The 24,670-nt window shown below is 24.9% G+C and overlaps 2 protein-coding genes and 1 long non-coding RNA gene across 3 annotated transcripts; 2 read left to right on the plus strand and 1 right to left on the minus strand.

Moving 5' to 3' along the window:
- Nucleotides 1–4,362: 4,362 nt before the first annotated feature.
- LOC129964284 (uncharacterized) lies at nucleotides 4,363–6,340 on the plus strand. The gene is made up of 3 exons (XR_008784089.1): nucleotides 4,363–4,486; nucleotides 5,068–5,111; nucleotides 6,208–6,340. It is a non-coding gene; the product is annotated as an uncharacterized LOC129964284 (long non-coding RNA).
- A 752-nt stretch (nucleotides 6,341–7,092) lies between these two features.
- LOC129964283 (glycine cleavage system H protein, mitochondrial-like) lies at nucleotides 7,093–16,965 on the minus strand. Its single transcript, XM_056079039.1, has 5 exons — nucleotides 16,741–16,965; nucleotides 11,640–11,719; nucleotides 11,190–11,253; nucleotides 8,518–8,649; nucleotides 7,093–7,193 (listed from the first exon to the last, which is right to left on the minus strand). Exons 1-5 carry the CDS (start codon nucleotides 16,886–16,888, stop codon nucleotides 7,099–7,101), a joined length of 519 nt encoding a protein of 172 aa, XP_055935014.1. The 5' UTR covers nucleotides 16,889–16,965; the 3' UTR covers nucleotides 7,093–7,098.
- Nucleotides 16,966–17,493: 528 nt separating this feature from the next.
- LOC129963645 (peptidyl-prolyl cis-trans isomerase B-like) lies at nucleotides 17,494–23,546 on the plus strand. Its single transcript, XM_056078137.1, has 4 exons — nucleotides 17,494–17,738; nucleotides 20,855–21,059; nucleotides 21,672–21,794; nucleotides 22,760–23,546. The coding sequence occupies exons 1-4, from the start codon at nucleotides 17,685–17,687 to the stop codon at nucleotides 22,978–22,980; spliced, it is 603 nt and encodes a 200-aa protein (XP_055934112.1). The 5' UTR covers nucleotides 17,494–17,684; the 3' UTR covers nucleotides 22,981–23,546.
- Nucleotides 23,547–24,670: the final 1,124 nt, after the last annotated feature.

Consider the following 24,670-nt stretch of genomic DNA (forward strand, 5'->3'; position numbering starts at 1 on the left):
TATTGAAAATATAAATTATTGAAGTATTAGATTAATAGGAACAACCCATAAATAAAAATATTTTTGTTTTACCTTTGAATTACAAAAATAGAATCAAATGAAACATTTTAACATTATGTCAATAGTAAAATCAAGGATCCAGAGAAAAATGTGGAATTAAAACTGAATTCATTATTCTACCTCTACTTTTTAAGTGCCTGTATAAAGTCGCTCAAAATTTTATTTTCCATTTCTTTTAAAAACTGGATAATAAATGAAAAATATTCTTCTATGTCAAATCATCTTTTCTCATTTTTGTAGTTGTATTGCTATATTATGTCAAAATTATGTTAACATTTTAAAATTGTTTGCTTCAAATAAACCAAACATTCTTTTTAGGCATTCATTTTTAGACATCAGAATGTGAAAAGAGAATTAAAAAAGATTTGAAATCAAAAATCTCTAGAGGTTTTTGAAAATATTTACTAATCACAAGGACATCATTACAGTAAATTAATTAATTGTTATCACAGGCTATAATATATTTTCTGTAAAAATCTTTTATATTTATTGTGTATATGCCGTATTTATCTTTCCTCATAATATTTTTTTAAAAGACAGATATAGGACAAACATAATTAATTATGTCCTATGGGGAAGCATATATTATATTGGAAAATGATGTGGGAGGTTATTTTTTGCAGAATGGTAGAAATCCTTACTAATGTATAACTATTATTAAAAACAGAATTCCAATAAATACAAAATTTAGATAACATGCAAGTATAAGATTTTCATGAAGTTGCACTTTGCTTATAAATAAACATAAATTTTGAAAATATTTTAAGTTGTGTGTGTGTGTGTTTCTTTAAAAAAATTGGAACAGAAAATAGATGAAGAAAGCTAATAAAACTTGTAAAGGCAATTGTTGGTGATCATTTCACAGTAAAATTATGAATAAATTTTTCCCCTTTAACTTATTTACTTTGAAGTTTGGCTGAGAAACTTCTCTAATCAAATCTTACTAGTGTGCCAATATTTGATCTTGCCTTCGAGAGATATTAAAGTGCCTAAAGTGGATCTGTAGTATACTCTTTGCTTACTTTAAATTGCATGATGAATAAGGCATTAACAAAAACTAAATAATATTTACAAGATAGATATATGCTAATATACGTTTAATTTATCTGTATATTATTTTAAACAAATTTCTGAGAATTAAGTATATGGTGTATATTAAGTACATCTTTAGTAGTTAGGTAATTAAAAACTAACTGATAAAATATGATACTGCAACAATTTCAAATACATCAAGAATTTAGATATAAAATTAAATAACGATATGTTTTTTAATGCTGTAAAATTCTGACAAGCAAACAATATTATGACAAAATATGACAAGCAACAATTTAGTGACAATTAGTTAAATTTCATTAAGTTTTTATAGTTTAAATATGAAACATATAACTATCATTATGATAATATAATGCAATTTCATAATGAATTAAATTTTAAAAAATCATATTGTAAATTACTGAGTTATCTATATAAATTTTCTAAAAAAAAATAAGTATTGTTAATAAATCAGGTGTCATCCCAAGAATAAAAATTTTATATTTATTCTGAATTTTATTTATTTATTGCAAAATTAATGGAATGCAGAAGTGTGTAAATGGTATTTTGTTTCTGCTTAGCTTTAATTTTTTTTTTTTAAATTGGTGTTTATTCCAATTTTTTTTCTTAGAAGCATTGCTCTAAAAAATAAGAGTATTTTTAAATATAAGAATTAACTAAATATGAAATGTCAATTACTACTTATGAGATGACTAAAATATTATGAATAGCTAACTGAATATGCTAACATTGGCATCTTCTCAGTATTGTTACAGAAAATAATACTTTATTTATAGTTTTATAAGCTGTTAAATGTGATTTTTTTTTCAATCAGAAAATTATTTCAGTTCTGATTTAGAGAATTCTTTTTTTGAAATGGGCAATTGAGATATATTTTCCTGACATTACTTATTATGCAATTTCTTTCTTGCTTCCCCCCCCCCCCTTTCAGGCTCCAGTACTTCCGGAACTCATCATCGGATTAAGGTAAGTGATAAAATGGAATATTTTAAAACTTTGTATGAGACTTTTATCTTGGTTTCCAAAATAATTAAATTTGGATACTTTTTCTTTTCAAATGAATTTTTAACATATTATTAATCATTTCTACTATGTAGAAAATATCATATATAATTTATAAAACTTAATTTAATCAAATATTATAACAAATAAATCTTTAAAAAACTGTTTTTAATTTTGATGAAGAACAAATGAGCAGTATGATAGTCTAATTTCATTATATAGAAACAATTTAAAAAATGGTTACTTATTAAAATTATCAGTTTTTTTTTTAATTCTTGATGTCATTTGAATTAGATTCATTCATAAATCATTCTATATTAGATCATACTGTTTATTTTGTTGCAGAAGATTTTAAAAAAATTAATTATTTAGTTTTCATTTAAATATTATATATCAGTAGTGGAAAGGAGAATATTTAATTATTTTCTGTGACTGCCCTTCATTTATTTCATACTTGAACAAATGAATCAAAATCCTATGAATCATTGATATTTTTAATAAAAAAATTTAATCAATAAGCTAAATTTACATGGCTATGTCAAGTTAATTTAAGAACATGCTTTATTTCTGTTGCTCAGAAGTGAGGAATAGAGCCAAATAACTGCTACCTGATAAAGCCTTGTTAAAAGGATGAAGCAGTATATCTGTCTCTATATAAAAATAGAATAAGCAAAATAGAATAGAAGTCTAACTGAGATATTCTCTCCTTTTCAGTGGATAATTCAGTTACATAGTAACTAATTCATTTAATTCCGTCTGTAACAGAAGTTAAATATCTTAATCCTAAGCAAACATAAATACCATTTCTCTATTTCTATAAATTATATCAAAGCTCCTTAAAAGCACACACTAAAGACATATTTTCTACTTTTGTTTTAGAAATATTATTGTTCATTTTAAAATTTTATCCATACATTTTTACGTCCTCATACTTGATGTATTTTCATGGTCATTTCTTTTTTATGTATTAGTCAATTGAATTTTTATAATTTTATATCAGATTAAAGTATATGCTTGGCCAAACATGGCTCTTGCTTCAGTGTATCTCAAAATCAATTCAAATCCATGTCATTTTTACAATATTTTAAAAAATCAAAAACTATTTATAAAATGCCTTTTATTCCTGTACCGAATTTTTAATTTTACTATTTAATCAACTTATAATAATACAACATCAAGTTATAATTGTTATTATTATGATTAAAAAAATAATTTTTCTCTGGACATTAATTTCAAAGCTTTTTATTCCTTTTGTTATTAGCATTATAGTACTAATAAAAAATGATTTTTTTTTCTATAAAGCCTAAAAAACATTGGCATGATAATATTTTTGTATTAATTTCTCTTAATTTATAAAGCTGGTATATAAAGAAAAATACTATGTACTTTCTCTTATTCTTGAATAAGATTTACATAACTACGTCATTGCTGGGCACCATGAAACTAAAAATTAAATCTTCAGAAGGCAATTGAACATGATTTTTGAATACAGAAATTTTAATTCACTAATTGATTGAAAGAAACAATAAGGAAATCAAATATAGTGATAGAAACTGAGGGCAAGAGAACTTAAATCATGGGAAGCACCTTATATTTAATTACTATGTAATCAGAACAGCATTGTAAAAAGCACTGTAAATTATAGGAAATGCAAAAGTAAAGTAAATGTGTATTATGTTTGACTATTGATTGCCATTTTATTGCAACTAGGAAATTGTAACTTGTTTCATTATTGGAACTCCATATTTTTTATGCTTTTTTTATTCATATCTGAAGAAGTAAAAATCTTTCTTGTTTAGTTTCCCCCCCCCCACACACACACACACTCCACCCATAAAATATACCTATTCTTTAAGTGGGAATTATTTTTTTAAAAGGAGTGAAATTGACTTCTCGTTTCCATTGAAAAATTGAAATAGAGAAGTTCCTATTTTTCAGTTAAGTATAAAGATGCAAAGAAAATGTTTTTTATTTCTTCATAATTTAAAACATAAGAAACTTTATTTCCACTTTATCAATCATGCTGTATTAAATATGAATAAGCAGCAGTAGAAAATCATACTGATCCTTCATTTTTAGTAAATAATATTGTAATCTGATATAAATGCATATGCCAAACAAGCAAATCAATTTTCATGAGATTATCATTTATCTGTTTTATTGAACCATTTAAAAATCATTTGAAAAATTTATATAAAGTTTCAAATTATTCTGACTAACTTTATTACAATCTTTTCAGGGCATATGTTCACAGAGCATTCAGAAAAAGAAGTTGATGTTAAAAAGGAACACGCTATGGATGAAGAATCTGAAGTGCCAAACTGAATTGCATCTGTAACAACGTTACAGAATATCAATCTTATTTCCTCTGGTAACATCGAAATTTCTTTTTGATATTTTATAGTAATTTGTAATTTCCAAATGATGTGAAAAGGAGCATGAATTTACTCGATAGTGTTTCAGTTTTCATATATTGTGGACATTAAAAATTACAGCAAGTTCCTTGATTAATATTTATTATAATAATGTTATATTTTTGAATTCCCTCTTTTTGATAGCTCTGAATATTAATTAGTTTTAAATGGAATAAAAGGCTCTCCTATTAATTGTATCCAAAATCGTGTTGTAACCTTTACTACTATTGCATTTCACTTAAGGGAGAAGCAAAATATTGTTCATCTTTCATATTGTCAAACCCAGCCTGTTGATTGAATTAACCAATTTTCAAAAATGCAACTTGATCTTTCCTTTTTTAAAATTATTAGCTGCAATTGCTGCATGAAGATTAGGATATTTATTTCTTATTGGCACAGAACACTATTCTTTACAATATGAAGAAACTTTTTTTCCATTTAATTCTAATATAAGGATAAAATGTTTACTTTCATGTCTGTTTTGAATAAATTAGTTACTTTATTTATGCACTAAATCTTAATTTCTCTCTTGTGACAGGCTCCAAAGATGGTTTTATTCAACTTTGGAGACAAGATGATGAGGTAAATTCAATTATTCCAGTTTCTAAAATGCTAGTGATAACTATCCTAAATTTTTCTTTCTTTACTTCCATGGTGTTTGTGGTCCAAATGTAATCAAAATTTGTATAATATAGATCTATAACCAACTTTTGCTCTAAGCCTTGGAACCAGGGATTTAATCTTTAGGAATTTTTAATCCTATTTTTTCACCTTTCACTTAAACAATCAAAGCAGAGCTACTAAGATGTCACAACTCTCTCTGTAATAATTTTTTTTAAAAAATTGAATGTGACATCTTATTATTTAACCTTAAATAGTGTAAGAACCCTTCATTCGTTTTTATTTCTATCAACAATCTTTTCTTTTATGCCAACCAATATTGCCATTAAATGTAGAACTGAATGTTTTTTTAGATTTTAAAATATTACCAGTTCTCATTAAATAAAAATAAATGTGAATTTTATAGTCAGAAAATCGCTTTCTATGTTAGTGGTAAGGATTGTAAGTGTTAAAGGTTTCTTAATTTTGACCTTCTTAATACTTCTACTGTAATGTCCAGATATATCCAAATTATATTTGTTATCATTTAGCATGGCACAATGAAAAATTTAAATGTCTGAGACTTAATAAGGTAAATAGAAGAATGACATATCATTATATTGCTAAATTAAGCCTTTTTATATAATACTGGAATGTATCTAAATTTTTTTCATTCAATCAATATACATACATCAAGTGAAAATTAGTGTCTACTTGTCAAAATTTCTTAACTCTTAACAGCTGTAAATCATCTTTCAGGTGACAGTAGTATTTTGTTAGCTCTGCTTTTTTATTATTATTATTATTATTTAGTATCTGATAAGGCTTGATTATATAAAGCCTTCAATTTTTAGTAAGAAAAATATGAACTCAGCAATATCTAAGTTTCGGTTCCTTAAAAAGAAAAAAAATTACTTTTATTTCTCAACATTTAAAAACATAAAGATAATTTTCATATTTTAAGAGAATTATATTTGTTTGGCTATTAAAATTATGTTGAATTGTTACTTCACAATAATTTTCAAATGTCATCCAAAATTACTATCTCTTTTGCTTTATTTTTCCTATTCTGTTTCAGAATATTTGTTTTGTTGCACATCATCTTGGAAATACTTAGTTGCTGGAAATGGCAAAGAACATTCATACAAAATATTGAATAAAATAAATAAATTCAATTATATATTCTATCATCAATTAGGTAAGGGATATATATCAACAATATATATTATAAATACAAAGATTTTTTTTTTTAAATATTTTATATTTTTTTTGTTGAAGTGTTCTCTTAAAATGATAATAGAAACATTTTCAATTAACTGCAGAAGAGTTATTAAAAAATTTGAAGAAATAATAAATAAACTACATTGATATCAATGAAAAAAAACTAAATTGGTGTAATAATATGCTACAAAGTTTTAAAAAATTCTTAATTTATTATATTTTTTTCTTAATATGTGCCCTACTTACCAAGTAGTCGTTTTTTAATTTGATAGCTCTGGACCCAATGGTTTGCCTTATAGAATGTTATGGAAATTGCATGGTCCATTTTGCATATAAGTACCCTATTAACGTTATGTTAAAAAGTACATAATTTAAATGTTCAATTTCATTTTATAAAAAAAAAATCCAGGTGTTTTTAAAAAAATATTTGAATAAAATTTTATTTCATCTATAAATATTTCAATCAATTCACAGTGAAATGCACTCATATTATTACCCAAGGACATGAAATGTTATCTGAACACATTTGGTAAGATAAATTTAAATTCTATATAAATAAAAAAATTAATACACATCAAAAAAAAAAAATAACTGCCAAAAAGAGAGCATGATTCAGAACAAAAATGCATATTCATGATAGAATGAATTTCATGTGAATGGCACATTTCATGGACAATTTCAGCAATTATTTGAAATCAAAAATAATACTGATTCTAAATATTGCACTGTATATATTTTTAAGTATATTTTAATGGATGGATTTTAGATAATTCTGGTAGGCTTCTTCATCCATTAAAGTATCTACTTCTTTCAAATCAGATAATTCTAATTTATAAATCCAACCTGCAAAAAAAATCATTTTAAACATTAATTAATAGTTCCCAATCTCCATTAAAAACAGATTTATAGACATGAATGACAGAAAAAAGTTTTGTGCTAAAATATAAATAGAAAAATTTTAAAGATATTACAACTAATTTAAAATATTTCTTAATAATAGGAAGTGTCAGTAGGAAAGTAAAATAAATATAGTAATATACACATTGTGTACCTTATTATATAATATATGCAAAAATTATTGGAATTCATACTATGTGAACAAGTTAGTCATTAAAGAATTTCCTCACAATCTATTATTCATGTTTTTCTTGTCTAGTAAAGATAAAGTAAATACATAACATTAAAAATTTATAAAAGAATATAACTGAACATATATATGTCAATCATATTTGAAATGTTTTAAAATTATTTAATAATCATCTATTAAGATATTTTTAATAAGATAATTTCTTTATAAAATTAAGAAAAAATATACATCCATCTAATATTTTTTTTATCATATATTCAAATAAGTACAACTGTATGCAGAAAGTAAATAAGTAATGTAATAATTAAAATTTTAATATTACATATTTAAACGTGCTAACTCAAATGTTCAATGCATTTGGAATATTTCTAATGAAGAAAGTCAGTTATAAAAATAAAATATAGCAAAGTACTGCTATGCAGATAATATTCATTATAAATATTACTTTAGAAAAAGGACTTCACTTTTTCTTAGTTACTTCTTATTGTAGTTTAATTAATGTTTCTTTATGAAGTTAAATGAGAGTAATTATGGATCAGACTTCATCAGATGACTAGGGCTTCACCTGACATGCCCTCTTTATCCAATCCATATCCTATCAAAGGCCATTTTACCCTAATACATAAACATGAAGGCTTGTAAATAAGGCAAATCTTGGTTGAATGACTTTTAAACCAAAACTCAGTAGATTTGAAGCCAAGATGCCAATATTGGATCTGATGATAAATTCTTGACATTAGAATCAGACTAATGAAACTCCAAATTCTTAATTTGAAGCAAGCCTCAACGTATAATATTAACAAGTTTACTATCAATGCAAGAATCACTAAGTTTCAACTGTAAATGATTTTAGCATATTCACAATTTAATTAAAAGTGTAAAGCACATACGTCAGTGAAGTAACGAATTTAATCTTATGCCTAAATGATTTAACGGTAAAATAGAAATTAAAATCCCACAATATAGAAGAAAGATATTAAACTAATAAATATGTTACTGCAAAAATGCAAAAACAAATTTTCTATTTAAAACTAAATAATTTCTTACATGCAAATAAAAACTTTTGAAATACAAATTTACCTTGATCATAACATGACTCGTTTATTAAGCTAGGCTTGTCTGTTAGTTTTTCATTAATTTCTGTTACTTCGCCACTAACAGGACTGTAAATATCATTAGCTGCTTTAACACTCTCAATAACACCAGCTTCCTCTACAAAATAAAATTCATTTTACCATTTGAGATTTGTATCAAACCATACATATATATAGGTAATTTATTGAATATATAGCATAAAATTTTATAATTGTGCAAATTAAGTATTGATAAAAGGCTTCTTTGGAAAAATTTCCATACTATTAAAATATAAATACTTTGCAGAAATTTTTAAACTAAAGAATAAGAATGTATCAGATAAATATAATTGTACACTGATTTTACTACCATAGATTCTTTTCAATTTTAAAAGACCTTACAGATTTTTAAAATATAAAATTAAGAATTTTTTTTAAAAAAAATATGTTAAAGTCAGAAATATTATTCATGAATCTTAAAGAAATTTATTAGTGGTATTGACTCTGAATTCTAAACATAATCTTGAAAATGGTCAAAGACAGAAAAAAATGTAAATAAATAATTATTTTAAATATCAAAATCTTTATGTGATGATAGCAATAAACATGAAGTGAAGTCTTGAAGAATTTGTTTTAAATGTTCGCAGATTTCTAAAGATAAATTCATAACAATTATAAAAAAACACATAACCAAAATTTTATTTTTCATAAAACCTTTTTAAAAAAGTGCCAATAAAAATAATTAGCTTGAGAACAAAGCAATATATTCCTTTTAATTGTGGATAAGTATTTCAAACGCCTCATTTTTGGAAGTTTGATATCAAGTGTAGATTTGCATTCCTAATACAATGTTTATTTTAATAAACTGAATGAAATAAGAACTAGAGGCTTTATTTTGGAATTAAAAATGGAACATCACCAATTATCAGAAATGAACATGCATAAAAGTGAAATGAATAAAAGCTTATAAATCTAAATAAAAAGCATTTAGTATCACTTTAAACAATGCTAAAAATACAACATTAGAGAATCTATAGCTAAATAAATTTACACTTTCCCATTGGACAACATAAAATAATATGTCAAATATTTTATACAATTTTGTAAGCTTTCCAATTATAGCTTTTTAAAATGAATTACAGAATTGAATTATTATATTGTACTATAATAGCATATAAAAAGCAATTTATTTCATTCTAGACTATTTGGATCTATTCACAAGCATTGTCACTACGCAATAAAAACATGCCTACATTAAGTGCCATCCAGGGTAAATATCAAAATAGCGCCCCATCCGAGTATTTTAATTACAATCTTTATATCTCCTGGCCACTAAAATATTATGCCACCTAATTCTGATTTTTTAAACTATAATCCTCATACTACCATCAGAAAAATTTTATACCAGGTGGAAAATGAAATTAAGTCTAGGTAGTTACATATAATACAATTTGTAGTGATTTTACATTTTTTTTCTAATATATCATGATTTTTCCCCATTAAATATCTGTTCAAATTTCTTACTTAATCTATTAATGCATCAAATATTTTCTGAAAAATGATAGTAATTTTTTTTTTTTTTTAATATTTCAAAACAATTTTAAAAATATTTTCTACGATATAATATTATGATGTCTTTTAATGAAATGGTTCTCTGTATTTAATGTTCTTTATACAATTCTACCTGTTGAAAGGGAATGTGTCTTGCTTGTCTGTCTGTTGACACTTTACAGGCTAAATTGTTAGTGTTAAAGTTATTAAACTTGAAACAAATATACTTTAGAGGATGGGAACATGCATTTAAAACAATTTCTAGCTTAAATTAGTGTTAATTAATTGAAAATAAAGTGGCATTTCAATAATTAGCAATAACATTATCTCGTACAAAGGTAGTTACCAAATACCTTATCTTATATCTTAAAATTCAAAAATTTTACAGCAAGTTTAAATTTAAAACTCATCTTTTCAATGATATATTTAGTTTGTAATTTCAAAATTTTTTTTAAAAAACTTCTACATGTGTTTTCTAACAACAGTTTCTTTTATTGAAATTTAAGTCAAATGTATTTCCTCATTTCAAACTTTTAAAGTTTTTTTTTCCCCCTTCATTTGACAAAGGTTATTGTACTTCAGATAAATCTATTCAAATCAAGAATTTTTCTTCACCTTGAAGCAATAAAAAGGCAGTCAATAATTTTAAATCTTCATAAATATAAAATAACTAATAAAACAATTATATACTTAACTCTCATCATAAATATAAAATAACTTTTATTTCGGGATTAGATTTTTCATGTCATATGCATTAAGTATACATATATTATTTAAGATTTTTCTTAACTTTTAAAGCTAGATATTTTTAACTATGAATGCATAGTATTTAACATAAAATAATTAACTAAATGCATCTACAATTTCATAACCTCATTCAAATTAGGAACAAGTAATAATAAGAAAAGTTATTTATATCTAATTACAGATTTAATTTTTTTTTTAAATAGATGGATTCAATGTATTGTATATTCTTATTTTACTTCTATCCTAAGAACTTCAATGTAAATATATTAGGACATGCTTTTATGTCTTAATATTGCAAAGAATAATGAATTTAAAACAGAAAATTCTAAAAAATGGTATGTATTTTTTAAATACCCTATAAAAAATATATATTTAAATTACCATCTTTTCCAATTTTTTGACCTATTTCAGGTGCCTGGACATAAACTACATCCCCAAGAGCTTCCTGCAAAATTAATATAAAAAGACAGTTTAAAACAACTGTAAACTTTCAAAAGTCAAGAAAAATATAAACATGATAATGAGATGACATTCATTTCAAAATAATCACATATACCATTAAAAAGTCAGATGCACGCTTTTTTAGCGTCACAAAATTTTCTTAATTTTTCTGACTGAAAAAAAGATTTAAGTATATAATTGTTTTTATTGGCACAATATTTTCTCAATACGAAAATATTTCATAACTCATAAATTCAATTTTTAAAATCATTTTGTTAAAAATGTGGCATTGTATTACTTATGAAATTTTTTTTTTTTTTTTTAAATCACTATATTGATTCATAAGGCAAATTTTATATTTTTACAAAATGCATAAGTAATTTATATTACCTGTGCATAATGTGATACACCAACAGTTCCTACTTTCCCATTAAGAGTTAGCCATTCATGCTTTTCAGAGTATTTACGATCTGTAAAAATACAGTGACATAATTTCAATTTGAATATTTCAAATTTATTTCTCTGATAAAAATCATTATGACAACAAATTATAAATCAGATCAACAACATCAGATTTATGTGGAAAAGATGATTAACAACATATTAAAAAAACAAAATCCAGCAAGAGATCCAGCTATTTCATTATTTTTTATAAGGTTTTGTCCCCTCTATATAAGATGTTCAGTTTTCTTTTATATCTGAAGTTTTTTTTTTCTTTCAGAATTTTTATTGTTCAGATATCAAAAAACGTTTTTGCTTACACAATTCGATTAAGCAATTTTATTTTGCAAGATTCCCCTTTTGAAGTTGATCAGATAAAGTGAAGAAAATGAGATAAAATTTAAGAGATAAGTTGTCTACGAAACTTCAATACTTCTTGAAAATACTTTCAGTAAATTTTTTCCTTATATTTGAAATGTATGTATTATTTCCATCCTTAGAATTTAAAAGTAACCAAAGAATTTTTAGAATTCAAGCTTAAAAAAAAGAAAAGTCTATAGCAACGCAATTCTATAAAAGTTCCCACTCTTATCAAATAAACAAAAAAAAAAAAAAAAAAAAAGGACTTTGTAAGCACTTTTTAGAAAATAATATATATATAAAGCATAAAATTGTTAATGACTAAATAAAATATTTACATTATCAATATTCAAATATACCATTATTTTCTAACTTACTACTTCTAAATGTTAAAATAACAAGCACCGTAGGCACTTATGTTCATCTTGCAGTTAATATGCCAAAACTTAGAATTCAATGTATATTTCAAAATCTCAATACACGTGGCCTTACCACTAATAATCATACTGCTCTACTAGATGATAATTATACATAAACTATTAAATATTCATATCACGAATACATTCACACTTGAACTAAAATAAAATTTGTTGAGAAAATAATAATTCCATAGGAATCTGCTTCTAATTTTTATCAATGCTGGACAAAATGAAGAGGGGGGGAAATGTAATAAGCAAACAAATCATCAATAGGCAAACAATCATCATCCTTATTTACATCTAAATAAATGAACTATGAACAATTTGCCATGATATTTTTTATTTAAAGTTGCTCTGTTAAAGTTTCAATTTATAAAAAATATTTAATTCAGGTATGCATTGAAAACTTCCTTTTTTTTCCCAGCCTTTTTATTCTGTCTATCAGAAGAGTTCTTCAATGCAGAAACTGATTTTTAATTCTTCTTAATTTTAATTCATTTAGTTAATATCCAAAGCATTTTTTTTCATCAATTTGAGATTTCTCATCCATGTTTTTGACACATTTGGAGCAATGATCTTTTAGCATATAAATCTTTTTTTTTTATTTGAAAATTCTCAACTATAGTTCAGTTTTTCAATTCATTTGAGATTAAATGCTTGACAAAAATTTCATCTAAGAGGTTTTCTTAGGCTGCAAAATCTTCTTCCCAGATGGGAATGATATCAGAATCTTAAATAACTCCCAAAATTTCTAAGTCTTGGCCTTTTAAATATTTGAAAAAAAAAAAAAAAAAAAAAAAGAGTAATCTTGTTTAGCTATTTTTCTTAGATCTAAACAGCTCATAATCCTGGCAAATACACAGACTGAGATATAATTTACCCCGAATTCTATTATTTAAAATACCCACAAATTGATGTTTCAAATCTCTTAGCCGTTTTTCTGAAATAGTGCGCCTTTTTAGCAATCTGTTCCCAAAGAATCTTGGACTAATATTGCTGATCTTGGTAAAATCAAACAAAAATGCTATTTAAAGTTCTTAGGTCTTCAAGAAGAAAATTTTTCAAGAAACTGAAAGTTTGAAAGTAGCCAATAAATAGCCTTTTCCATTCCAGAAAAAAAAAAAAAAAAAAAAAAGTAGACAGTCTCGAGTAAAATATTAAAAACAAATAATTTTGGTCAATGAAAATAAAGAAATAAAAAAAACCTCCAGTTTTACTGGTATTAGGCGATTACTAAAAGATTTTGCTTAAACTTATCCCTTTAGAACTTCTTAATGTTTTAACACTAAGTCATTCCTTATTTCAACTGCTCATTCAGCAGCTTTTGCACTCTGAGAACAAAAATTCTGTCAACATTTTTGGGAATTTTACTTAATCTCTGTAAATTTTAAATATTCATGCAATATGAAACTATTAAAGGGGATTGATTAATCCATAATATTATTTATCATGATCTGACTCCATGTAAGGGTTTGGAAGCAATCACTCTATGTTTTATTATCAAAATATATCTTTATTCGATACACAACAACAATGTGCACCATCGTCGTTGGGAGCTACTCTGCACATATTCCTCCGCACTCTCTAAGAGGTGGGAATACTGAATCAAGCTGTGTCTCAATGCCATTTTATGATTAACAGTGATTAAATGCATGTCATACTTTGGTGCGCTCTCTCTGAGAGAATTAGAACAATTGCTACACTATACAAAAACCTTTTGTTGGCTCACAAGTGAAAATTTCAGCATCTGTTGTCCAGGAATATTTCTCAAAACAAGTTTGAAATCTTGTAACTATTATACAAATAATAACTCTCTAAAAACATCAAATTTAATTTTAGATCTAAACTTAAGCATTGGGAAGGCACAATGAATGACATAATAATATTATATCCAAATGCTGTGTCTGTTGAAGATTCTGATGCAGTTGTGACAATTCATATTCCCTTCCTCTTTTTTCTTTTACTAAATTACATTTTGAGAAAAAATTGGCAGTTTTTTCATACCAACACCTTTTATCTATTGGTGGAATTCTCAAAGAAAAATGAAAATACAAATTATGTTCTTTTCTCTCCCAAAAAATTATGGACATATATTTTCTTTCATTTTTCAATGAAAAATCAAATATTTTTCTAAATAAAATTCAAGGATTTTTCAAATATATACTATGCAAAATCAGAAATAATAAAATCAATAACTAAATATTTCATTCATATTGCAAAACAATACTTTCTTTTTTATTACTGAAGAAAATTCGGGGTCAGCAATTCATTAAAATGGATAACTAACTGCAACAGATCTTTTCTTTCATTTATAACCATATTTATTTTTAAAAAATATGCAAAAAGATTTTTTTTCTTTTTGCTAATGAAATAAGAAAAAAAAAAAAAAGACAAAAATACTATTGAGCCCAATAATTTTGTAATCTAATTCAAAACCCATTGCCCGTTTCAACTATTAGTCACAACCTGAGACTAGAACAAACTTACTCTGATTAATAAGTCTACTTTAAAACCGCCTTTTACTTTTGTTTATGCCTTTTTTTCTCCCTTTTTACTTTGCATTATTGTCTCAAAACTGAATGAAGAAAGAGCAGCTTTATCTGCTATTTTAAGTACCTTCATCTGTTTTTCTTAATAAAATGAAATAAATTGATTTTTCAATGTTTTGAAATTACAGGAAAGCTATTAACAATTGAATTCATAATTTTCAACTATGATCAGATGGCAAAAACTGCCACCAAATTAGCAATTGTATTATTTAACGATAGTAGGCATAATATGTACATAGTGTTTTATAAATACTATCATTTGATTAGAAAGTATAAATAGTGCTCAGAGAATAATGTTTTGTTCTTTAATCTTATTTAGGCTTAAAAAGTGATATAAGCACATGAACATTTTGGCAGCTTGGCAACTTATCCTCCTCTTTATTATGTCACAAAACTTTTATTCTTCGTTCTTAAATGAAATCAGATATCTGCAATTCACCAATCTCCTTCCTAAATCCTATCTGCTTCAATAATCTAATCAATTAGGAAACAAATAACAGAACTAAAATTAATCAGATTTTATAATAATTCCAAAAAAAAAACAAAAAACATGCAATAATTTTTTTGCATGCTGAATTATGACTTATCTCTTAGTAAAGATTAACAAAATATATGGAAGTACAATTAACAGTTTTGAAAATTAATTAAAGATTGCACAGCATAATATCTTATAAAAAAAAGTAGCAGAAAATTTACCGTGATTTCCTAATAATGAACAGAAAACATATCCAAATTTAAAACACATATGTGTGAATTAAGCCATTGCTTGCTTAAAAAAAAAAGCCAATAAATTTCAACAAGACAAGCCCAATAAAAGAAAGAAAGTTTCATATGAATATAAAAGGAAATAAACAAAGTTTTCAAAATAAAAATTTACATTAGAAATGTAAAAAATTACTAACTGGGTTTTTATTACTTTACAAATTACTATAAAAAATAGGATTAAACAAAATGCACAAAACGGAAACATAAAATAAAATCAATATTCTAATGACATTAGTTAAGGATAACAATTTTCAATTGGTTACTTCTACTACTTCTAAGACTGAATTTATCAATAAGATACTTTTCAAAGAATGTAGCATATATAGCTGTGACAAAATTCTGAAAAAAAGAATCAAGAAAAATTTAATGGTGTGAAAAGAAGGTTTAATGAACAAGGCATTGTGAGGGTGAAAAAAGCCAACAGAAATTGGCTTAATTTATTTTTATATCAATGCAAAACAGTACTGAAGTATTCCCATTAAATTCCACAGTCTGTTTAAAATGAAATTTTAATATTTTGAAGTAATAATTTTTTATTTAATTATTCTTCCCAAGAAACAACACATTTTTTAGTAAAATTCTCATATCTATTTTATCTATTAATGCAGTAGGAAAAGATCAAATTTTATATCAACAAAAATCATAAAAGCATACAAGGTTTCATAAATAATATTTGGTATTTCCTTCGATAGATTTTTATAAATTATATAATATTAAATTAGTCAATTTATTTGTAGTTACTTATCACTGAAGATAGCGAGTACTATATAAATAAATGTATGAATATGACTCATACTACATTAACATCAAACTACAACATTCGCTTGAAAGTTTTTAAGCATATTAAAACTCTTCAACATATCATTTATTAATGAAAGTCAACAAACAAATAAATGCAGATACTTTAATTTTTTTTTTTTTTTTCAGTTAAAAGTGATAGGAGAAACTAAAACTTACTAGATAACAAATGACGAGTTTGTGAAAATAATCTGGTTGCAGATGTGGAGTTGGGGTAAAAACATTTTTTAAATTGGTTATGCGGTGAAAATAATTTATAGCGAGAATAAACACTAAAATTAATTCGAAAATTGCAAGCCATGACCATGCTTACCAGGCTGCCGGCAGAAAATGAACAAATGATTCGAAAAAGAAAAAAAATCACGCACGATACTGATAACAAAACTTATTGCGAAATCCTTGAAGCTTGATTATTGCCATATGCTTTCATACAAATATTTAAAAAAATAGAGAAATTGATTATGTAGTTGAAAAAAAAAATCGAAAACATCCCTACCCATTGTATTTTTTTAATTTTTTTTTTTACATTTTTAAATAGGATAATGCTGTATATTCGAAAAAAAATGTTTACAAAAATTATTTCAATAAACAAATTACATTTTATCTCGAATTACATTTAAAAAGTTGTCTTAAATACGTATTTAACTTGTTGATCTTGATTCTTTTCTACTTATCAAATTAATAGAAATAATAATAAATTATGTATGACAATACAAAGATCGTTGCATTCAAATTGTTAATTTAATTCTGTTGTTTATTATTTCCTTTATATTTAGTGAAAATTAAAGCCCTCTACCGTCTACTTCCCCATTTAACTAAAATATTAAAAAAAAAAAAAAGGAATTTTGTTTTTGTCTCAAACGTATCATGTAACATGAGCATCCTGCAGAGCGCATTAGTGGACACCGTACTGTTAGACATCTGGAAAGTGTTATTGGCAACTCTGCCCACACAATAATTCCGAAACCGGCTGACGCAGACATCCATCCCAAGAGGCTTTCCACTAACTTCTCTTGTTAAATCAGTCTGTCTTAACTCATTCTTGATTAGATTCGTGTGCGAAATTTTGAAATAGAATTTAAGTTTTTCTATTAAAATTAATAATGAAGTCATTTTTATTATTCCTCTCCCTGCTGGTCGTTGTTGCAAGTGCAAAGGTAAAAAGAAAAAAAAAAGTTATTTGTGCATCAATTTTACATTTGTATGTGAATAATTATGCAAAGTATTTGTAAAACATTTATTTAAACTTTTTTAAAGTTTATGTGTGTGTAATTATCAGAACATTCATAAAATTAATATCGCAGTTGCCAGGGGGGCAACGCCCTGTTAGTGGCGACATCTATTAAATTGCTATAATTGTTTCTTTGTTTTACCAACTTTTAAATTATGAATCAAAAGCATATCTTCTAAAATATTTCTTAAAAAAAAGCATTTTTAAAAAAATTTGGTACAAACAGTAAAAAAAACTATTTATTGCATGTAAAATTCTGTCAGTATTAACACAAAGATCTTATATAAATCAAAACTGGTTTAATCTTACATTATTCAATTTAAGAATATTCTATGATATTATTTTAATACCATTATGTTCTCTACTTCTGGTTGATAAAATGAAATTGCCTAAGATGCTTAATGTCTCATTGTTGTAAATCCGTTCATAACTAAGGAGCTAGTTTGGTACTACTTGGCGCTTGCAATTTTTACTCTAAATAAATACACCTATTAAACTCTAATTCTAAAGTATATTTTAACACAGTTTAACCACGATTTTATAGCTCTTGAAAAGTGCAATTAAATCAAAATCATGCAATTAACATAATTATTGAAAAGTAAATTATTATTGTAAATAGTCTTGGAACAGTATTCTAGCAGTATTTCTATTGAAGCATTCCAATAGTTACTTTGTTCATATCATTCTACAAGATAACTTTCATTATACAGCATCGCCATTTTGATTGCTTCTAGAATAGGATATCAATGATACTCTTAATTTCAAGAAACATTTCATATTACACTATATATATAGAATGCTTTTTCATAGCTTGTTTATCATACTATAAAAGTTTAAAATTCTGTCATTTATACATTATGGTAAAGCATAACTGTTAAAGGATTTAAGTTAATGTTACTGAATATTTTTTTCTTTTTAAAAAAAGAAAAAATTTGTATTTTTTAGAATTTTGATTTAGTGATTATAAAATTAGTTCAAATATATTAAATGATCATGCATCTCCAGTTTTATTATTAAGATGGACATTGATTAGAAAATTGATTTATTTTATATCAGAATTAAGACTGATAGTAATGGATATTAATCATTTTTTATAATTGTTATAATAACAAAATATTTGCTGCCTTAATTATTCATTTAAATATTTTGCCACTTTTTTTTCCTCTTAACAGAGAAAAAAAATATTCTTATCAACTATTCTTTTCTAACTTAATTGGTATTTATATTTAATATAATAAACTAAATATGTTAACCAAGTAATTTTTACAATTCCGTTATTTTAATGCATTAAATTCTTCATAACTGCTAAACTGACCAATAACTTGCTAGATGATGTATAAATGCTCCTTAATAAAAATATTTAAAAATTAAATTTACAGCAAATTACAAGTTCAAAGAACTGGCCTGCACAAATCCGTAATCGCTATCTGAATGCTTTAAAAAATTCCTTAAAAAATCGTCTTAATTCTAATTTACCACTGAATATTAAAAATCAGGTGAGTAATATATTAATTTGTCATAAATAAAATTATAATTTTACTTGGATATAAATTTTTTTCTTAATGTTTTCTTAGTTTCTGATATTTTTTATTATATTTAATTCTTGGCAGTCTTTTAATGGCTAGGATAAAAATATTAAATAAATTTTGATTTAAAATAATTATTTTTATTAAAAAAAGAATAAAATTTGAATGGTATCAAATTGAAATGAAATTAATTTTCGTTTGAGTTTAAAACTGACTTAGTCTGTTTAAAATTGTAATGTTATAAAATATTAAAAATGAAACTTGTATTTTTAATCCAAAGTGCCATTTGAGAAATTTCAGGTAAAGGTCAAACATGCTAGTATTAAACTAAAAAAAATACTTTATTTCAATATATATTTGGGCTTATTGATGTAATATTAAAATCATTTATGTGTTAAAAATAAGAAAAATATCAGTTTATCTACCTTAATAAGATTCAATATGGATGTTCTTCGTGAGGTGACAGATATCGAGTCAATAGTTCACATGCTTGATTCAACATGTCTTTTGTAACAGCAGCAAATGCTTTTGCAAACTCTGCACTCACTGCTTTGACAGATCTCAATCAATGGTGGGATGCATATAAAGGATAAAGTGTCTTGGAACCTATTTCAACACTTTCTCATCAGGACTGTGCATCCTGTCCAGTGCAGATGGAAGATATTTGCATCGTTATGGTGACTAGTGGAGCTCCAACTTCTCAGAAAATGAAATCTTGAGAGTTCAAGTTGTAGTATTTACCACATTTGAAGCATATGAAGATAAAAATGTCTATTGTAGTTTTTTTCTGCTAAAAAAATGGAACACAAAGCTTTATTCTGTACATGATAACTAGCTGTGCAGGTGGGACAAGTATCCTGGTCACTATTATGATTGTGCATAAATTTGTGGAAAAAATTAATTACATTTATAAAAGAAAAATTGCATTAATCCCCTAAATTAAAATTAAAACTTCTTTTTTAAAAGAAAATGAAGATTCCTTTCTTTCAATTTCAATATTCTAAGTTATCTAAAAAAATTCTAAATTCACTTCACTATTTGAGTTCCATACATAAATATTATATTAATAATCAAATCATAAACATTTGAAAATACTTTTTGATTAATAAGAAAGGCCAAATATATCACCTTAATATAAATGAAGTATGCAAATTGAGTGTGATCAAACTCGATTCAATGTGAAATCGTAAGATTCTGAAGATTTAATTTCTCTTTATTAAATTGAAATTAACGACAAGAAATATAAAAGTTTATTCATTCATATATGAAAGTTTTAGATAATTGATATTTTCCTCTTAACTTATAAATAACAAAAAAAAAATACGTACAAGTGTGCTAAATATTGAAATTGGAAATTATAATCGCATATTTTGTGACTCGAGATTCATCTTTTGTTACATTTAGCAAGCATTTCGTGCTAATGTTTAATGGGGGAAATGGTACATTTTAGGCTTATTATATCTGTTTCAAAGTTTACATGAAAATATTTTTTACTTAATTTATGTTTCTTTATTAGGAAAATAAAGTTGATGTGACCCACAAAGTCTATTTCGACGTTTCTTCGGATGGGAAACAACTTGGCACAATTGTAATTGGACTTTTTGGTAAAGTTGTTCCAAAAACTGTCAGTAACTTTGTTACCTTTGCTGGTGAAGGCTATAAAGGCATGAAGTTTGAAGGTACCAAATTCCACAGAGTTATTAAGGATTTCATGATTCAAGGTATGTATCAAGTTTTAAGTGTATAAATTGAACTATAGGTACAACGCAACCAAAAAACATTTTTCTGAATTTATTATTGAAATTTTTTCAATTACACTTAAACATCTTAAAACATAGACATTAGTAGTTTGTTTAATTTGAAGAATTTTCAAAATGTTTCTTTGTAATTTATACAAAGCATTATATATTTTACAGCTAGTATTTTTTTCTGCAAAAATAAATTTATAATATAAAATTTTTACATGAATTAATTTCCTTTTTAAATAATAGATGTTCTGTTAGCATCAACTAAAATATGCGATTATGTTCTTATTAAAGGAAAGTGTATTATTTTTTTTTATTAAATATACGAGTTATTTTTTAAAAATTTATTTCATTAAGTGATGTTTTACCATCTTAAATTATGTTTTGCCTAACTATATAGTTCTGTAAAATGAAAGAATTCATTTTAATCTTATGATGCATATTATGCACTTGAAGTTTTAAATTTGCTTTTGTTTGGAATTTTAAAATTGACATCTAATGTTTGAAATATTTCAATTTTTCTTTCTTTGAAAATATATTGCTTATAGTAGTTCAATGATTCAATATTACTTTTTTTAATCCTTGCAGGTGGCGATATTGTTGCTCAGGATGGTACTGGTTCCATCTCAATAAATGGTGAAAAATACTTCCCTGATGAGAATTTTAACTTGAAACATACTGGTCCAGGTATCCTGAGTATGGCCAATGCAGGTAAATGCCTTTTTTTTATTATTATTTCAGAATATTAAGAAAAATGAATTTTTTGAAATTTGATCAGTAAATAAATTCAAGTAAATGCAATTTTTTGTTTGTTGTTATGGAATCTTTAATTTCAATTTCTTTAGGGTTTTGTTTTTATCTGGTTTATTTTATACATTTTTTTAAAAAAATAATAATGAATAATGTAAAAACTCAAAATGAAAACATTTCATGTATATCTGAATTATAAAATTATGAAAAACAGAGCAATCTTTGATGTGTGACAGTAAAAACAAATATAAAGAGAACCTTGGAAATCTGTTTTATAGAAAGGGAAATTTTATTTGCCAGTACTCCTGTGTCAGGAATATGAAAGAGTAATAAAATGTTATTTTTAACAATGCATCAATATTATGAATACAAATGACAAATATTTTTGTCATTATAACTAAATATGGGCAAATATTATTTGAATACATTAAATTTTTTAAATTAAAAAAATCATATAATTAATACTATATTTTTGCTTAAAATGCATATTTTTGTATTAGTTATTGAATAATCTTATAATAGTTACTAGTTTAGATAGATTTTTGGTAGATTAAAATTTAAGTAAAATATAACATAATCATATCATTTGTTCATTATATTTTTAACATTTTGGCTGAACTGCAATGAACATTAAAATACAAATATCTTTATATATTCCATTTCATATTCTTATTTTCACTAAAAGTATTTTTTTCCAGCTTTTAACTCTTTTTAATTTTAATTATGTTGTGGAATAAATTTGTTGCGGATTTTGTGAATTAATGAGTAGGAAATTAAATCACCTTACTAGTAGTGAAATGGTTCAGTTGAAGCATTAATCTAATTAAAATAGTTTGATTAAAATATACAAATAAAAGTTCAGTTTTCAAATAAAATAAGAAAATATGTTATCTATTTCTAAATATGAGTAATTTTTATGTTTACAGGTAAAAACACAAATGGATGTCAGTTTTTCATCACAACAGTTGCTACTCCTTGGCTTGATGGACACCATGTTGTATTTGGAAAAGTTTTACAAGGGATGGATGTTGTGAATACCATTGAAAATGTCAAAACTACTCCTGAAGACAAACCAGTTAAAGATGTAGTCATTACCAGATCTTTTGTTGAAGAAATAAAAGAAAAGTTGCAAGTTAAAATGGATTAAATGCCGATTTTTTTTTCCTACTTGATTTTTTTAATATACTTTTTCTGTTTTGAAGTGCTGTTTTTTTTAAAAAAAGGAAATGATTTTTGGATTCTTGCTCCTTTGTTGTTGAATGATCTTAAATCTTCATGTAAAATTTTGTTGGTTTTGATGTTTTCTACTTATTTTTTTGCATTAATATTTTGTTATCAAATGGTAATATTATTGAAACCTGGTGTTTTTTTATATATATATAAGATTTAAAAATGTAACAATACAAATATATCATGACACTGACAATCAAAACTTACATTTCATAAATGAATATAATTGTCAAACATTAACCGATTCATTTTATTCTATAATGATTCTAAATCATATTAATTTATTGAAATTTACTTAATTTTGCATTTATTTTATTGAATTCTACTTATATATATTGAAGCTAAACCAGTGTCTTTCTATAACATTCATGCTTTGTGCCAAAAAGAAAAGACATGAGCTTAAAATACTTTTGTGTTTTATCACCTTTTTATTGGTTAGTTTTGTACTGCAGCTATATTTTAATAAAAAAAACCTTTGCATTATGTTGTCCTTTTATTTAAAATTTGTCATAATTCATAAACAATTGATATGCTTGGCAATTAAAAAATACATTTTTATTATCTTAAGAAACTACTTTGTTGATTAAACTAGATTAATGTGTCTTTAAATCAATAGTTTTCTACATAGAGAAATTCTTTAATGGCATTTTACATTAGAAAACTTGCTCCTTGGAACAATCTCAATGTCAAATGTAGCTTGTTTCATTGATGATCCTTATTTTTCATTAATACATTAGAAAAAAAATTAAGAATGAGATTATATATTAAATCTTATGAACATCTATCAAAAAAGGCATTTTATTTGTGAATCTTCTATCTTTGAATAAATTAAATTAAGCTGTACATTTTAATAATTGACTCACAAATCAGTTTATGCAAGACAAGTTTAAAAGTCATAACATACTATAAGAGTTCAATAAGCAATATAGTACAGTTTTATGAAAGAAAAATAGAGAAATATTATGTGAAAATAGAAGTATTTTTAATCTAATGTGAATTGAACAATTCCATTGATCATTAACCACTTTACTTAATGTTATGTGTAACCAATGATTGCATTCATATATATGCCTGCAAATAATTCAGTCAATTTGATATTTATTTTCATTTGGGTCCTAAAGTGGTTGAAACAATAGAATATGGTAAAAATAAGATGAGCTTGTACAGTTATTTTGAGATGGCTGTAAATGAAAATGAATGCGCAGCAGAATTTTGTGTTGCAAAAGATTTGCAAACAAATAATTATGAGTAGCCCAAACCAAAAGCAATCTTATATATTTGACAGCTGAAATGTATAGGCTTCACACATATTTGGAAGTATTAAAAAAATGCGGTATAAAAACACTACTGTTCATTTATTGTTGCCTCATCATCTATACATTAAATTCATGTTTATAAAATTAAGATGGAGTTTTGCTGTCTGACTGAAACAATTAAGATTTGAAAATTAGTTAAGATCAAACAGTGGCCCCTAGTTTATTCTAGCGTTACTACTAATTTGGTTTGATACACTCGATATAACTTTTTAAATCTCCAAGTAGAATTTAAATCATGAGTTGCTATCCAGTCCGATTAAATATATAATAGTTTTATAAAGTCTGAGAAAA

This window comes from Argiope bruennichi, chromosome 3, assembly GCF_947563725.1.
Source record: "Argiope bruennichi chromosome 3, qqArgBrue1.1, whole genome shotgun sequence".
Classification (NCBI taxonomy): domain Eukaryota; kingdom Metazoa; phylum Arthropoda; class Arachnida; order Araneae; family Araneidae; genus Argiope; species Argiope bruennichi.

Excerpts from the sequence above, each read along its gene's own strand:
- LOC129963645 (XM_056078137.1), top strand. The coding sequence starts at position 17,685 with ATGAAGTCATTTTTATTATTCCTCTCCCTGCTGGTCGTTGTTGCAAGT. Across the intron at positions 17,739-20,854 it reads TCGTTGTTGCAAGTGCAAAG|GAAAATAAAGTTGATGTGAC; the intron begins GTAAAAAGAAAA and ends TTTCTTTATTAG. Across the intron at positions 21,795-22,759 it reads CCTGAGTATGGCCAATGCAG|GTAAAAACACAAATGGATGT; the intron begins GTAAATGCCTTT and ends TTATGTTTACAG.
- LOC129964283 (XM_056079039.1), bottom strand. The coding sequence starts at position 16,888 with ATGGTCATGGCTTGCAATTTTCGAATTAATTTTAGTGTTTATTCTCGC. Across the intron at positions 11,720-16,740 it reads AACTCGTCATTTGTTATCTA|ATCGTAAATACTCTGAAAAG; the intron begins GTAAGTTTTAGT and ends GTATTTTTACAG. Across the intron at positions 8,650-11,189 it reads TCAAAAAATTGGAAAAGATG|AGGAAGCTGGTGTTATTGAG; the intron begins GTAATTTAAATA and ends TTTATTTTGTAG.